The sequence below is a fragment of the Carcharodon carcharias genome, chromosome 17 (assembly GCF_017639515.1).
Source record: "Carcharodon carcharias isolate sCarCar2 chromosome 17, sCarCar2.pri, whole genome shotgun sequence".
Lineage (NCBI taxonomy): Eukaryota > Metazoa > Chordata > Chondrichthyes > Lamniformes > Lamnidae > Carcharodon > Carcharodon carcharias.
In genome coordinates, this window is record NC_054483.1 from 22,835,106 (window position 1) to 22,852,206 (window position 17,101).

The 17,101-nt window shown below is 42.8% G+C and overlaps 1 protein-coding gene across 1 annotated transcript; it reads left to right on the forward strand.

The window, feature by feature from the left end:
- Nucleotides 1–530: 530 nt before the first annotated feature.
- LOC121289582 (bone morphogenetic protein 10-like) lies at nt 531–9,306 on the forward strand. The gene is made up of 2 exons (XM_041209141.1): nt 531–966; nt 3,157–9,306. The coding sequence occupies exons 1-2, from the start codon at nt 531–533 to the stop codon at nt 4,095–4,097; spliced, it is 1,377 nt and encodes a 458-aa protein (XP_041065075.1). The 3' UTR covers nt 4,098–9,306.
- The last annotated feature ends 7,795 nt before the right edge of the window (nt 9,307–17,101 follow it).

The window sequence follows — 17,101 nt, forward strand, 5'->3', positions numbered from 1 at the left end:
GTTTCAAATTTTAGCTGATTGGAGTTTTGAAAGGGGCACAAGTTTCAAACAGGCAGTATTTCCTTATCACCTTCCTGTCAGTTCCTGATGACTTTAGGTTAACAAATTGAAATAATTGCTTCCTTGTTTTCTTTAAATATAAAAACACAATTAGAAGAACATTTGCCAGTAGGTTAAGAGTTTTCAGATGTTATCCTTTCAGAAGGACGACAATTGTGCAGAAAATTGATCTAACCTTGATTTAAATGTTAGGAAGAAGGTTTGAGCTTGAGAAGGGGGCTGTGTCTTCTGGAAGCATGGGAATCGTCTTGTCCATGAGCCAGGAACTGAACGAGAGAATGTTTATAGAATGCTCATTAAGGAAGAGGATTGAAGATAAGAGAATTTGGTTGTTCTGCATATACCGATAGATAAAGGGAAAATGCCATGTCAGATCACGTTGGCCAATGACTGGGAGCGGGCTTCCTTGGACAGTGAGAGACCACAGACTTAAGGGAAGGTTTCCCAAAAATTGCCAGCATTGCATTTGAATGACACCACCGAGCCTCCTGCAGGGGATAAAACATCAGCGCTTGAGCATCTGTCCAAAGCAGTCCACATTGTTTCTGGTCGGGGAGAGGAGACAAATCCAAGTGCTCAGAATGAATTGCTTGTCACTGCAGCTCCTTGCTTGCCTCTGCGCCCTGCTGCCCTTCACAGCCAGCAGTCCAATCGACAACAGGGCAGACATAACTGAAGAGGAGAGCAGGTATCTTGTGGAAGATAATGTTCAGGAGGACGATTTCAACACCCTGCTGACGAATATGAAGGGAGACTTTTTGAAAACTCTCAACTTGTCCGGAAACCTGGACCTGGACGCATCGAAAATGGAACCGCCCGAGTACATGATCGAGCTGTACAACAGGTTCGCAAACGACAGGACCTCCATGCCTTCCTCCAACATCGTGAGGAGCTTCAAGAACGAAGGTGGGTGAACTCAAGTTGTAGCTGGTGCTGTCCACCTGTCCCAGCGATGAGGGCAAGTCTCAGCTGGACAACTGCCCTCCACCTCAGCTCTTGTCTTGTTCCTCAAAGGGAAACTGGAGCAGGGTTTGAGGTGGGATCATTGTTCCAAGGCTGGGGCTGCTCCGTCCGGCGTCAGCACCCCCAAACTTCACTCAGTCTCTGATTCTAACAGTGACAACCAATTCCAGACAGGAGCCGGGGAGGGGCTGGGAGGGTTGCCTGTTGTCATCTGAACTTCCAGCTGACAGCCAGACCAAAAAGGATCGCGTTTGGGGACAAACAATCTTTGCTGAGAGAGAAAAAAACCCCAGTGCACAAGAGCTGCCAATGACTATTCAGTTCATGCTGTGCGGCGCTCACACTCACGGTGCCTTTTCCTGTAACATTCAGGAGGCCAGGGTTGAATAGAGCATTGCCATTGCCCGTTTAGAGCGCCTGGATGTTGCAGATTTTTTTCTTTCTGTGTCAAAAAAAAAAGTTCTAATCTCATTCCGCAAAAATAATCCGCAAAAGAAATCCGTGCCTCAGCGACTGGCTTTCGAAGTGTGTGTCAGGAACTGGGACTAGAGACCTTCCCGAGCAGCGGTTGTACCAGACTGTCAAAGGGCGCTGGGTGTGGGAGAGATGTGCTTTCTTAACTCCTGCTTTCCCCTCCGCACTTTCCCATGGAAGAGGCTCCACTGAAATAGGAAAACAAGCGGGAACTGTTGAAACGGGTAGTTGAGGCAGGAGTTAGCAAGTAAAGGTCGCAGGCGCTCGGAATCGTGTCCCGCCCCCACTCAATCCCTTTCTGGATACAGGGAAAATTTCAGCGAAGGACGGAGCTTACATTTCCTTACCTTGGTCAAGTCAACGTTCGCGTTTCCATTTTTTTCCCCTCTCAGCAAAGATTCCCATTCCGTTCGGAGAGAGTCGAGTGAAGTCACAATGCATTCGCGGTTCCCTGTTGGACAGTGGTGGAGGTGAAAGAAGGCAACCTCCAGCAACCCCAATGAATCCGCCCCCACCAGCCACCTCCCTACTCCCCTAGACTCCATATCTCATATCCATCCTTTAGTGAGGATTACCATCCTTCTGACACATCTTTGACGGGTCTGCTGCACTGAGTAATATCAGAGATTTCTGTCGACTCAATGTTCACCTTGTATGGTCGATTGAGTCAGCGAGGAAATTGAAGCCAGCAAACAGGCTGCTGGCGTTGTAACCAACATCAATCCAGTCAATCTAATGTTCACAGACTGAGGAGGGACAGAAGTTGCTTTTGCTCACAATCCTGAACTACCACTGAACTAGGGAAATAATGAGGATTGATGTTCAATAGGTACTGTCCCACTCTGGGATGGCGCAGCGACAAGCAACCCCTCCTATCAATGGGATTCCACTTGATTTTAACCCAAGTCCATTTTAAAATTCCTTATCCCTTTTCACTCCTTTCCTTCAGCCTCCTCCCGTCCTACAACCCTCTGAGATTTCTACCCTCCTCCTGTTCTGGTCCCTGCAGCAAAGTCCAGCGTCCCCTCATTGTAATCAGCCCTTAGCTCTGGAACCAGCCCCCTATTTTAACCTTTCTGTTTCTCCCTTACTCTCAAGGACACTCTTTTAAAATCTCTCTTTTTCACCAAACTTTTTGCAGCCCTAATACCTCACTTTAAGGTGGGTGTCATTTTTGCTTTCGCAAAACCTCTATGAAGCACTATGCTAAGTACAACAGCAGGCTTTGCCTGTCCAGTACAATACAACACTCACAAAGATCCATGCAGAGGATGACGGCCATTTAGCTCATCCCTCCCAAGTAAACAACAGTATCCAATGCAGCATTGAAGTTAAATTCTGCCCTATCCTTATCACCAGTCTCTGCATTGGGAATGTTTCCTGTCACATGCCGAACCCAAGTTTCAGTGGTCCAATCAGTGTGCGTGATTGGGTTACAGAGATAGCAATGATTACAGACTGCAGGTGAACTGTTCTTCCTCCAAATATCAAACTGGGCACAATCATCAGATAAACAGCATGCATACTGAGCTTACTGAAGGGATAAGAGGAGGAATCAATCACATCCTGTAGCGCAAGGTTCAATTTGAAGTACCTTGAGCAAGTTCAAATCTCAGGTTTGTGGCACGAGTGTTGGCTAACTACTTCTGTGTTTTGCAGACATTTCAGTTTCCAACCAAACTAATGGTGTGAGGATCCATTCTCTCCTCTTCAACGTGTCAGTGCCTCACCATGAAGAAATCACCATGGCTGAACTTCGACTGTACACCTTGGTAGATACGGACAGAAGAATGTATGAGGGAGTGGACAGGAAAGTCACCATCTATGAAGTGACTGAGCAGCAAAATGAAGAGAAAGAAGAACATTCTGGTCTAGTCAAATTAGCAAAAAGACACATTGTTGGCAAAGACAGCGGCTGGGAGATCTTTGATGTGACAGAAGCCATCCTGAGATGGTCAAAATCTGAGGGGACCACACATAGACTTCAAGTACACATTGAAAACATGGAAGACAAAAAGCATGAAAATGGAAATCTTGACATAGACATGAAACCAGAGACTAAACACATGCCTGTGCTAATAGTCTTCTCTGATGATCGAAACAGCATGAAGGAAGAAGCGATTGAAGAGTTGGAGCAGATGATTGACCATGAGCAAGATGTGACCTTTAAGAACTTGGATGCTGGAAATGTTGGCATCAACTTGAATGAAGAAACCTTGCTGCAAAGGCGGTCAAACATGCTCTATGACACCTCTTCAAGGATCAGAAGGAATGCCAAGATGAGTGCCTGTAAAAGGAGCCCCCTTTATGTCGAATTTAAGGAGATCAAGTGGGATTCTTGGATCATAGCCCCAAAAGGATATGAAGCATATGAGTGCAAAGGGTCCTGTAATTACCCACTGACTGAGCAAGTTACCCCAACCAAGCACGCGATTGTTCAGACTTTGGTCAACCTCCACAACCCTAACATGGCAGCCAAAGCTTGCTGTGTCCCTACCAAACTGGACCCCATCTCCATCCTCTATTTGGATGATGCAGGTGTGGTCACATATAAGTTCAAGTATGAAGGTATGGTAGTGGCAGAATGTGGCTGCAGATAGTACAGAAGTATGATTAGAAAATAACTCTAATATATATTCATGTCAAAGTATTTAATGACTGTTTGTAAATGTGTACATTTTTTATCTGCCTATTTAAGATGCTTATTTAAGGATCTGTGTACAGCTAAATTCTAGATTTATAATGGACTGTGTGTTTATTGTTTTAATTGCTGGAGAAGCAGCATTGTTTATAAGGTCACAGAAACCAGCTCCAATGGGAATTCTTAATATGGTCCAGCAAGTTTCACAGACAATTACAAAGAAGCAGGAAGAATATTGAGGAACATACTCCTTTTCTTTGAATCATACAAATTGCAGCATTGAAAAAGGTGACTTGGACCTTTGTACCTGTGCTCCACATTGGAGTCATATCCTCAAATTTAGAATGTCTGCACTTTTCCCAACATCCTTGAATATTTTTCAAATGTTAAATGAATTGTTAAGTATCCTTGCATTTCAACAGCGTTCTGTGTTTTGATAGTCCTTTACATGCAAACCAAATTGTCTAAACCTCTCTTCCCATTTCTTAGCAAATGCATAGCTGAATTATTGTGCATGCTACCGCTTTGTCATTGTCCCTGGTTCCAAGCTTCGTGAAGGATGAGGCAAGTTACCTTGTAATCACAGATGGTTGGAACCTGTATTCATTCGAAGGCGATGTAAAACTGCTGGAGAAAGAATCACTGGCTATTTCAGTGTGGCAATGTGACTGCACTATCTCCTGTTGGGTTGCTTCAAGTTGGCTTTTAGATTTGAAGTCACAAATTGTAACGGAACTCAGGCAGCCTTTTAAATCTGCTACCTCGTAGTATTGCTCTTGATACATTCAGTAAGTACAAACACATTAAAACCTATATAAATGTATCACTTCAGGCCAGCTTTTCCAATGTACAAACATATGACAAGAGAGATAACAACAACACTTTGTATTTATGTAGAGCCTTCTTTAAGACAGTAAAACATCTCAGAAGTGTTTCGCAAAAGTGTAACTTGGATAGAAATTGACATCGAGTGAAAAAAGACGAGTTTTGGACTTGTGACCAGAATCTTTGACAAAGACTTGGAATTCAAACGGCATCTAAAAGGAGGACTGAGAAATGTCAGGGAGAGAATTATAGAGCTTGGGGGCTGAGATAGCTGAAGGCACAGCTGTCAATGCTGGAGCAAAAGGACCCACATCAGCCAGAGTTGGAGGAATACAGAGTGTGCGTACAATTATAAGGCTAGAAGAAGAGACTCCTGAGGTGAGGTGCAAAGCCATGGAGGGATTTGAACACAAAGATGGGAATTTTCAAATTGAAGTATTGATGGGGTAGGAATTAATGTAGGTCAGTGAGCATGGCTGATGAGTGAACAGGACTTGGTGTGTGTTTTCAATGAAGTCAAGTTTACGGAGAGTGGAAGATGGCAGGAGTATGAGAGCAGGCAGGAGTGGAGCCAGGCAAACGGTCTTTGTGATGGATCAGAAGCTCAGGACAAGGTCAAATAGCACGTCGAGGCTGTTGCACAATCTGGTTCAGCCTGGGATAGTGGCCAGAAAGTGGTTTAGAGTTTTTTTACAAGTATCAAAACAATAGCTTCAATTGTCCCAATGTTTAATTGGAGGAGATCTTTGTCTCATCCTGGACTGGAGGTCAGTCTCACAGTGTAATAACAGTGATGAGGTAGAACTGGGTGTTGTAAGTCACCGCACCTGTAGAGAGTGACCTTGTGATGTGACCGAGGAGCAGCATGTAGATGGGACGTAGGAATGGGCAAGGTAGATCTTTGAGACAGAGATCCCTTCCTGATAATAAAACATCTGAAGCCTAAACCAATAATGATCATACATAAAATTAAAACAGAAAATGCTGGAAAACTCAGCAGGTCAGGCAGCATCGTGGAGAGAGAAACTGAGTCAATGTTTCGAGTCTAATATGACTCTTCTTCAGAACTTATATGTCAGAATAATGATCATATGTTCTAAGTAACTGAAATTATTACTCATTTCAAAGTACGTCAAACTAAACTCTTCTGTGTCCTGTTTATGAGGACGTTCTAATCTTTTTCCTCCAAATTTAAAAATGAGCATGCATATGTAAGTGAATATGACTCCCTGCGTGAGTTTCTGTGGCCTTAATATTGTTTTTTTGTATATATACTTGTAAAGATAAGATGCCTTTGAATGTAAAACCATGCGTAGATTACTCTTTATTAAACAAAGAGGTATTGTTTTGATTCTTAAAGGATAACTTCACCATTCTTGGACTAGCTTCAGGAGATGGTGAGATTCTGGTCAGGCATATTCCTTGCAAAGAGAGACTCTCACTAACAGTGTTGCTTTAACAGTAACAAGATGAATGAAACTTTTTCATGGAATGTATTTCATTCCATATGAGAAAAAGAACTGTTTATGCAAGTGTTATCATTCTATCTGGGCCCTGGCTTGAAGGAATAATGAGCAAAATGGAGAGCAGTCATATTTGCCGGACACTGTTATCAGCTGAGTCCCTGAGTAAAGCGGGCTCCCCGTGACTCCATCAAGCCAGTTGATGCCACTACCATTCATTGTTTAAACTTTTTAAATGATTTCACTTTTGAAAACCTTTCAAAATGGGCTTTGATTATTTTTTGCAAAGCATGACAATGGTGAGCCTCCCGTGTAAAACGTGATTATATTGGTCTCTCTGAATTGTTGTGCACAGTTTGTGTCTTTGGTTCGAGCCACTTGGCTCTGCACAAAGCATCCTGTTTTTCCCCTTTGCTGAATCCTCCTTCTCCCCTGTGAAATGAGGAATCTATACTTTGTCTCTTTCCTCCACCAACTAATTGTCCATTTCATGCATGAATGTTACATCTCAAGCCAGAATAATGTTTGAATTCCACGTTTATCTGAAAGAACGATGATAATTGAATTTTTACTGTGTTTTTAAAGATTCAATTTGTCTGTACAATCAGAAACTGTTGGGCTTCATCCAAACTGGTCATTGCTATAAAGGTATTTGTCATTTTTGTTAAGTCTGCTATTTCCTTGCTAATCAAACTTGTGTGAAAAAAAACCTGTGGTCACACATAAGCGACATTGCCTGTGTGCCTCCAACCTTGAACGTTGGTTCTCATCTCATTGGAATATCAGATTAGTGGGCTATTCTTGAATGGGGAAAACAAGAAAAGGAATGTGAATAGATCACACATTATGATAATTTAAATCCACCCTGACCCAAAAAATGCCATTGTGTCATTGTGAAGCACGTGGTGTGTGACCTCCCCTTCCTTCCAAGGGATGTCAAAGGGCTGCTTTCATCAAGTTACATCATTTCCCTTTCTCCAAGTTGAGAGGTTTGCATTAGATGGCCACATTTAAACCCACCCACTGCTCCCCTGACAACAGAACAGTCTTCAGTGTGGCCCAGAGTCATTGATCATGCTAAGTTTAGTGCAGCTTCAGATGGTCGCTGTGCTAATTGTTATTATTATTCTGGTTATTATGAGAGTCTAGAACCAGGGAACCCAGTTTCAAAATAAAGGGGAAGCCACTTAGGATCGAGATGAGGAGAAGTGTTTTTACTCAGATGATTGTGAACCTTTGGAATTCTCTACCCCAGAGGGCTGAGGATGACCAGTCACTATGTTTAAAACAGAGATTGACAGATTTCTAAGTACCAATGACATAAGGGGATATGGGGATAGTGTTGGAAAAAGGCATTGAAGTGGATGACTAGCCATGATCATATTGAATGGTGGAGCTGACTCAATGGGCTGAATGGCCTACTCCTGCTCCTATTTCCTTTGATTATTAATTCATCTTGGATATCTTGCATTTGAACCTTGCTTGTCCACCTGTTTCTGAACTGTCCCTTCAGCCAGTTTTCAATGCCTTCTGTCCTGTCACATGCACTTCCTGAACACTGCCAACGTGGTAGCTATAAAGCCCAAGATAAGAAGGCGTGAGAGCTGAGAAACATTGGACCCTGTCACTTTATTTATACTGAGCTGCAAAGTTGTCAGATTCTTGGAGAAGTGTGACTGACGTGAACGCTGCTGGTCCCAACTGTACTGACTCTCAACAGTTTTACACATGTAGGGTAAAGCTATCTCCCCTGGGTGATAAGAAAGCAGCTTCTGAAGAACTCCATTGCACAATTTGTGTGAGATGGCCTGAAGCACTTTGCTGAATATCAGCCCAAAGTAATCCCAGATATGTGTACTCGAAACATTGGCATTCTGCACTATTTTTATTGGATGCTGCAATTCACCAATGTAATATTGGTCAAAAACACTCTGAGCAAAGATCTATTTCTTTTCATGTTGATTTTAAAACTAAAACCTCGGTGTTTTTAAACTGTTAAAATATATCTCCTATGAATTTGGATCATTAGCATAAAGGTTTCCAATTCAAAGTTGAAAATGGTGTAACCTCTGTTTCGACAGTCACCCAGATTTTGGGGCAATTTATTTATTCTATACTTTCCTTTTTGGTGCACTCCCCGATAAGCTGCAATCATGGGCAGAATTTTACATCCTCTCCCACCGGTTGGATCTTCCAGTCTCGGCAAAGTCAATGGACTTTTGAACGGCTCGCCACGCTTTCTGGCCTCACCCCCGACTCCCCCACTCCCGTAAAATTCCATCCCATAAGAAATGGTGAAGCCCATGTCAGACTTCAAAACAGACTTTGTGCTCAGTTTTTGCAATTGAGTGGAACCTTGGAATTTTGGCTTGCAAAAGCTCCTTGTGTTGGTAAATTTTGCAGGGGGTGGGATTCATGGGGTCAGTGCTGCAGGGAGTGAGATTCGTGGGGTTCGTGCTGCAGGGGGTGAAATTGTCACTGTGAAACAGATTTGGGGGCACACTCAATCAGCTGGTGTTACCAACGGACAGATATTCAACAGGTTCAACCCCAGTTAGGTTTGTGTACTATAGAATATCATATGGATGGGTTAAGCCCAACAGTAATTTCTATCCTGTCCTTATTTAATCAGTCTGCTACAGATGGTCAGCTAGCAGACTGTGTGAGGAAAGGCCTGTTTATAAAACATCATATATTTATTGAGTTTTTTTTATTTTTGAGACTTGTTTAAATATCAGCTGTAAGTTATTAAATGTAAATTGATTTATTTGGAATGAATTATCAAAGATGTAAGATGAGAGATCTTTATTCTGGATATAAGTAACAGCATTAACTGTCTGATGTGCACTGTTTTGATATAAAATCTGTTTTAAAAGAAAAGAAAAAGTTTGCTGTGTCCCTTTCTGAAGCAATTATTCAATGTGAGTCACAGTCTGTAAACCGCTGCCGAGTTGCTTTTCCTGTACAAAAGAGTTGAGAATGCATCTTTACAAATACTATGTAAATAAAAACACTATTGATTCAACACTGAGCAGTGTTACCCCAAGGCCCCTCAATGAAGCTTTGGACCTCCCCTGCCCTGTCATTGCCCCATTTCTGATGCCACCATCAGCAGGCTTCCCCTTTTTCAATTGCGGGTGGAGTTGCTGGACTGCTGCCTTTTCCTGTGCCCTGACACAGTTTTCCCCCTCTCATCTGGCCCTCGAATACTGGGCCAAATTTTAAAGTGTAGGACTGGTTACGGTGGGGCGTGAGGTGGGGTGTGTTGGGGGGTGGGGGTGGTTGGGTTGCAGGGGTGATCCTGTTAGATCCAGAGGACCTAACAGCGTGCCAAAAAGCTGGCTCCAAATCGCTAATTCCCGCATGTAACTGTAGTGCAGGTGCTGGGTTATTTTGTCACTCAGTTACATGGATGTTAACATGGCTTTTGCAATTTAACTGTGGACCTACAGCTTCCCAGGCTATATGCAACTTGCCAGTGAAAACAAGATGAGAACACAGCAGCAATTGAGGGGGCAGAAGACAAGAGGGAAACTTGCCAATCAGTGCTGAAGCGTCCCAGCTACACTCTTGCTGTTTGTGTGAAAGGCTTTTGTTCATAAGACTTCGGCGAATAAGCTGCTTTGACAATTTTGGAGGCTGTACCTGTCATGCAGTGTATACAGGCAGAGAATTAACACCCTGGACATCTGAACACCAGTGCCTCATGATGTGCTAATTATATTGTCAAGATATGCAGAAGGACATTTGAGCACTTATAAAGAGAGACTGCTGGGACACGGGGCTTGGTAGGTAGGAAGCAGACATTTGTGCAGCTGCATTCTGTAAATAAACCTATTATCAAGAAAAGTATTCATGTCTAGTTTCATATTTCACCAACTGGCTTAAGATAGGATTAACAATGTCAGGTGTTGGCGGGTGAAATAAGACCTGCTGCCAACTGAACCAAGTGGCTATGCTTTTTCAGTGGCTGCCAGAGTCACCACCATCCTCAATATTAACAGGATCCAAGTTGGTTTGTGAAGCTGAAACCAAGACACAGCTTTTCTTTATTGAGAGAGTTTATTGATTTGTTCAGCTCTCCTTCCACTCAACCCAATGTCCCAGCTGTCACCTATTTAGATGCCCTCAAAGACAATTAATACCCCTCATCTGTTTCTCTTAACCTTAACAATGTAAATGACATGACATTAACACTCAACTTCCTTGCCTCTGGACCTTTCCAGGGATCTGCTGGAGACATGTGCAGGATCTCAGTTGGTGGTCCACAAATGCACAATCTAGGTCACTGATGTCTTGTGTGGCAGTGCAGCCACTTAAGTCAACTTTTACACCAATGATGTCAGCCAGGATGAGTAGACACTTAGGTACAGAGACTCCACTGATGATCCTCAGAGAGGAGATGGAATGTGATGTGGCCAAGACCTCAGCTGCAGTGCACCTCACTGCCTGGGAATCCCATATTGTGTGAATTTGGCCTGTGCTCCACCAGTCCACCATTGGATTTGTGAGGTGCCTGGTGAAAACTCGACCATTTGCCTAACTGGTCCCACCAAAGTTTGAGTATCTTGGTTAGTCCATGAGTCCTGATGACGATGTACCCTCCATAAGAAGTCACAGTCATTACTGTCTTCCTGCACCATCTCCTGCTGGAGAATAAAAACTGTCAAAATAAGTGTTTTAAGTAATCATTGTACATGTGACTATATTCCATTGGCACTCATCAACTTGAATGAGTTTTGTCTGATTCCATCCTGTTCCCATGTAGCTGAGAGGACTTTACTCCCCATCCCAAATGGACAAGCATGCTGAGACTCCACTCATATCCTATTCTTCCTCCTCTGTAGCTGTTAGTTTCCAGGTTACTGGAGGCTAATTCTGGATCTATGCCTCTTCCTCATGCTCTGTGCTGGGTAGACAGACGGATAAATGAGTAAGCGTATAATATGAGTATTCCACTATCAGTAACATTTCTTGCCCTGCTTAGGTCATTAAACTGCTATCTGCATTGAATCCATGACCATGCCAACCCACTCCTGCTCCTGATTTGATGGGAAACCTCCAATCATGCCTTCTTAGCTTCACTGGTAGGTTTCTTGCTACTGAACAGTATCCACCTGCAGCTCCTTACAGCCCCAGTTTCACATCCAGGGACGTATCAGTAAAATGAGGTACAGCTTTTGAACGTCCAGATATTATGTTGTCCACTGCTCCCAGCTCCAAACTTCATCAATTTCATATGTGCCTTGACCTCTTTTCAATCTTGGAATTGAAATCGACTCATATGGGTCATCATCACTCCTGCTCATTGGTCAAGACACCTGGAAAAGTGGTAAGGCAGTGGTTGGGTTGAAAGGTTGACTTGGATTGGGTTAACCAGCAGAATCAAGACACTTACCTTTTGTTTTTCCCATGTGCTTCTGGATCCTCACGCTCCCAATGCATCACAAACTTAAATCCAAGCCATTGTCTCTCCAGTGCTGTAGTGTAGTTCATCACTGTGCCATGTTTCAGTTGAATTGCTAATGCTCACCAGTTTGTCTGGAAGCTTTCCCAACAGTCTGGGCAACACTATTGACATTGGCCAAGCCACTTCGTTTGCTCACTTGTGTTGGCAAGAGGATGGGTTTAGGGTGAGAAAGTCACCAATTATTTGTGTGCTAACTTGGGAAATGCAATTGCACATTTGTGGCGAGCTATTTTTAACTCAAACCCTAATTTTCCTTCTGAATTAATGCTTGACATCATCAAACAGCAAATGAAAAGGAAATTTGGAGATACTAAGTCAATAAACATTTGACAGCATGTCTCTTTGAAGAGGCTTCATAAATACACACAGATCAGTGTAATACTGTCATGTAAATCAAATTCTCTCGTGACTCCCCTATCAAATATCACTGAGACCACATAGGGGAAAGAATCCAGTAGTCTCTCCAGTTAGCACAAGGAGGTTCCCTCCATCAAACTGCAGCTGACAATCCGAGGCTCAGAAACAAGCTGCTTCGCAGAAACTGGGAGTAGGAGCAACACCACAGTAGATCCCCAAGTATTGATAATACACTCAAAGATTATAAATGCAAGGAAGGACACAGTTTGACTGTCCAATGTGAGTCTGCGTTCATGTACATTCTTGTGTCCTGCTGTGCTCTGGTGTAACTGGTGCACAGCAGCCTTGATCAATGAGGCAGGGCAGATCAAAAATTTGGGGGTGCGGTTGTGGGGTTGGGGGGGATGTGGCGTTGTTAAGTGGGAGAAAGAAAAGAGCTCTTTCGTCAAATTTATAATGCAGTTGGTACCACTAATTCAGACTGAAGTGAAACCTGGCAGAATTAAACTTAACAAAAGATCTCTTGAGATGGCCACGCCCCAAGAAGGGAAATAAACTGCATGAAGTAAATATTTTGCTTGTAGTCAGTGTTCCTACAGTAGGGTTAAAGTTCACACAGTGCAGCAGTAAAAACACAAGATCCAGTCATTTCAAATGCTCTTAGACTTGCTGAGAATCTGTCTGTTTGGATGAGGAGAGTGTTTGGATCTGACACAAACACGAGAGTAAATAAAAGTTCTATAATTGGATGTAAACTGAGCTTGGCTGTGGTGTGTCCCCCCCCTCCTCCACTACCCACCACCCCCCTCAACTGTCCCCCAAGCTTCCGATATAATGTGAGGTTTGTTTAAGGTCAGCATCTGTTTTCATGTTATGACGTTGCCCATTCCTCTTGACACTGTACATGTTCAGCAGTTTTCTGTCTGTTGAAGGGTGTTTCGTTCACTCATTTGCACACTGGGCAGAAAGTTTCTACCTTCCACAGTGGAGGCTATTTCTCAACGGCATCCCCATATTCACCAGCAACCCGGTGCCTGGGACCTAGAGTGTGCTTCTAACGTATCCTCACATTGATATATATATATATATATATATATATATATATACATATATATCTTAATTTATCTTTACATTGATATGTGCTGCAAAGCAATCCATGTACTGGAGTGAGGGGCAACATCATCCATCCTTTGACCTGGACCAAATTACTCTGTACTTTGTGAAACCCAGTGGACATCTTCAAATCCAATTTCAAAAGGCTGCAGGAACATGACCATTTGCTTTCAATGGCTGCAAGGGTCTAAGTGATATTCCAGTTGTGCTTGTGTATTTATTGTACTCTCCGACTAACACATGCTCAAAAACTGCAGACAGCCATGATTGAACTAACTTTATTTACACCTCCCCAACAGTAATGGAGAGAGAGCAGCAGAGCAAGCAGCTCTAAAATACACAATCATACAGAGCTCCATTTAAGCATTTGAAGCTCCGTGTTCAGCCCAGGAAGAATTTATGTTCACCAGAATGAGAGAGGCTAGAAGAGTTCAGTGAGGAGGGATATAAGAACAGGATTGAGGCTGTTCATCCTTTCAATGTGATCTGTGCCCAAACTCCATGTGGCTGCCTTTACACCACGGACTATAGGCTCCAGGGCAGAAGATGAAGAGCTGGTCTAACTGATGACTTGGTACAGAGAGAGACCATTTCCTCTGGGGTGGTGGGAAAGTCCAGAATGAGGTTAAAATTCGAGCTGGGCCATTCAGGGGATGATGTCGGGTAGAAGTTCTTCATTCAAAGGCGAGTGGCAAGTTAGAACTCTCTCCCCATCAAAAATGCTGAAGAGGCTGCCAATTCATTGTAAATTTCAGAACTGAGCTTGCTCACTTTTGACCAAGACCAGGCATTGAAGAGAATGCAACAAAAAAAGGTAGATGGAGCTAGCAAACAAGCTTTCCGGGAATAAACAATGATCCCCCTGAGACAGACAATGAACCGGAAGACACCTGAGCAAACACACTGAACTGACAATTTTCAAAGGAATGTGATTTGAGCAGCTTTCCAGCATACAGTAACAAAATCCCTAATCCTAAAATAAGCTTCACTTTAGATCGTGAACACAATTTTCAGCCTACGCATGCAGGAGAAACAACGCATTTTAGAGCAATAGTCTTGATGAATTAGAAAGCGAAACAGGGAAGAGAAACTTACTGAGATCGCAACATGGGATCGTTGACTGAGCAGCGTCTGATCACAAAGATATACATATTAAAATGAAACCAACTTGAAAGAAAGAAATCTCTGAAAATTTAAAATTCCTGCTAAAGCATTGTAGCAACAAAAGCAGAATCTTCCACAGTGACAGGGCACCTTTCAGCTCACTGCTGATGGAGACACTGTAGGCTGCAAAATTCTAGAACCTGTTCAGATTTTCGGGATATGAAAACGATTCATTGTAAAGTTCTAGAAACCGTTCAAATCTCTCAAATATGAAACCGATCTTCTGGAATATTCTAGAAACTGTTCACATTCTCGGAACATACGGTTATCATTAGAAGCTCCTGGTTGTTGTTGGGGCAAAACTCTCACATTGCAGCTGAGGCATTGGATTAGAAACTATTGAAATGAATAAAGGATACAAAAGGGAGATCGAATTGGTGATTTTAATTGTGCTAGTATTCAATAATATTTATTTCTTTTAGGATGGCATGAATATTCTAAATTCCAGCGAGTGTGAAAGAAGGGTGCAAATGTCTTTTGAAAAAGCATTTTGAGATTTCAGTGTTTAAGTTCCCGCAGATCAATCTTCTGCTATCCGGTGACCATCTGGCACATTCAATAAAATTCCTGTGACTCTGGCTTGGCAGGGAGAAGAGCTACTTAAAAGACTGAAGAATTTTTTTTCTGAAATGAGAAATTTTTATCCTTTTGGAATGTACGAACAGGAATTGGCCTTTCAGCCACTTGACCCAGTTTTCCTAATCAGTCAGGCCATGGCTGATCTGTACCCCATCTCCTTTGCTCCAGATTGCTTGATATCCTAATCCAACAAAAATGTGGTTGATCTCGGTCATGAACAACAGCAGCAGGAGTTGGCCATATGGCCACTTGTTCCGTCTTTCAATATCTGATCATGGCCTCAAGAGCATGAGAGGAAACAAAGAGGAGTGGGATACAGGAAGAGATCCAACTCACTTCCCAAGTATGCAGCTGATTGGTTTAATAGCCCAGTAAAGTGTTTGGGAAGAGGAGATTTGACATAGAACAGCACTCTGATTTACTATTTGTCCTCCCCGGAAAGTGAATCTGAAATGATTCCTTAGAATGCTGAGCGTACTGAATTCAAAGCAAATGGTCACTAGAAGAGAGATACTGTCACTGAAATGGGTGGTGTCTCGTGCAATCAAGCCTATCGGAGCATCTTCTAATCTCACTCAGAATGCAGTGATCTTGGCATGGGTTCTCATGTACTGTTTACAGCCAAAGATAAAGGAATTAGGGAAATTATACTGGGGAAAGGATTTCCTTGAAGTCATTCAAACTTCCTTTTGTTATCCTCCACGTCATGACTTGTCCTTATACGTGAGAATCTCAGTGTAGGCATTTTTAACTTCTTCATTTCCAGGGGATTGACATAGCTTTCAGGGTTTTTCAAATTTCCAAAGTTTTTCGGAAACACATAATCAGGTTGATTCAAGTATGGGGTACTTACCTGATTCCCAGGGAGAACTTCACTCAGGATGAATGAGCAATGGAATGGATCTTTGGAATTCCGTTAAAGCACTTGTCACCTCAGAATCTGACAAGTTTAGGCTTTCCAAACCGGATGTCCAGATCATGTACTGTGAGGAGCACATCTGACACACAAGACAAAGAGTACAAAGTCAAATATAGCAACCACTTTATGCTTCACAAAGTAAAATTTGTTACAGAGGTTCCAAATCCGATCTCCAGGCAGATAACAAAACGTTTAATCAAAGAGGTAGGCTTTTAGGAGCACCTTCAAGGAAGAGAGGAAGGCGGAGAGGTTTAGGGAGGGAATTCCATAGCTTTGGGCCAAAGCAGCTGAAGGCACGGCCACCAATGGTGGAGCGATTTAAAATTGGTATGCTCAAGAGGCCAGAGTTAGGGTGGTGCAGTAGGTGTTTCAAGGGGTTTATGGACAGAGCAGATTGCAGAGATTGGGTGGGGCATGGCCACGGAGGGGTTTATAGTAAAAGGGTCTGGCACATAAAGGGTTAACATGGGCTTGAATACAGTACCTCCCACATGGTGATGGAAGGGAACACCTGACCCGCCTCAAGGTGAGGTGGATAGAGCCATGTGTAGGAGCAAGCTTGGTCCTTTACTGTACCTATGTATAGTAGCAGTTAATAAATACTTAATGTTGAATGACCTAAGACTATGCATACCTTAGTAAGACCTACCGAACTACTCCAACATCTTACAACAGAAAGTAAAAGCAAGGATGAGAAGTTTAAAATGAAGGTGTTGTTTGACCTGGGGCCAAGATAGTTCAGCAGCAAGAAAAGGGACTGGATGCAAGTTCGAATACAGGTAGCATTGTGATTTGCAAAGTTAAGTTTTTGTTTAAAAAAACTTTCTGTATTAAATATATTGTGGCTGGAATAGCTTGATGTAAAGTGATAATTTAACAAACAGTAGCTTATTGCATCATTGCACAGTTTTCTACTGCATCCTTTAACCTGTTGCCATGCTGGCCCTGGCAAATTCCAACTGGTTCACATTTATTTTGAGTACCTGTGTGAACTGGCAAAACCCACAGCTCTGAGTGAGGCTGTCGAACCACCTCAAAATGACAAACAGTGTTATATATTGATATATTTGAGT

Coding starts and splice junctions, on each gene's coding strand:
- LOC121289582 (XM_041209141.1), top strand. CDS start 531: ATGACACCACCGAGCCTCCTGCAGGGGATAAAACATCAGCGCTTGAGC. Junction 967..3,156: donor GAGGAGCTTCAAGAACGAAG/GTGGGTGAACTC, acceptor TGTGTTTTGCAG/ACATTTCAGTTTCCAACCAA.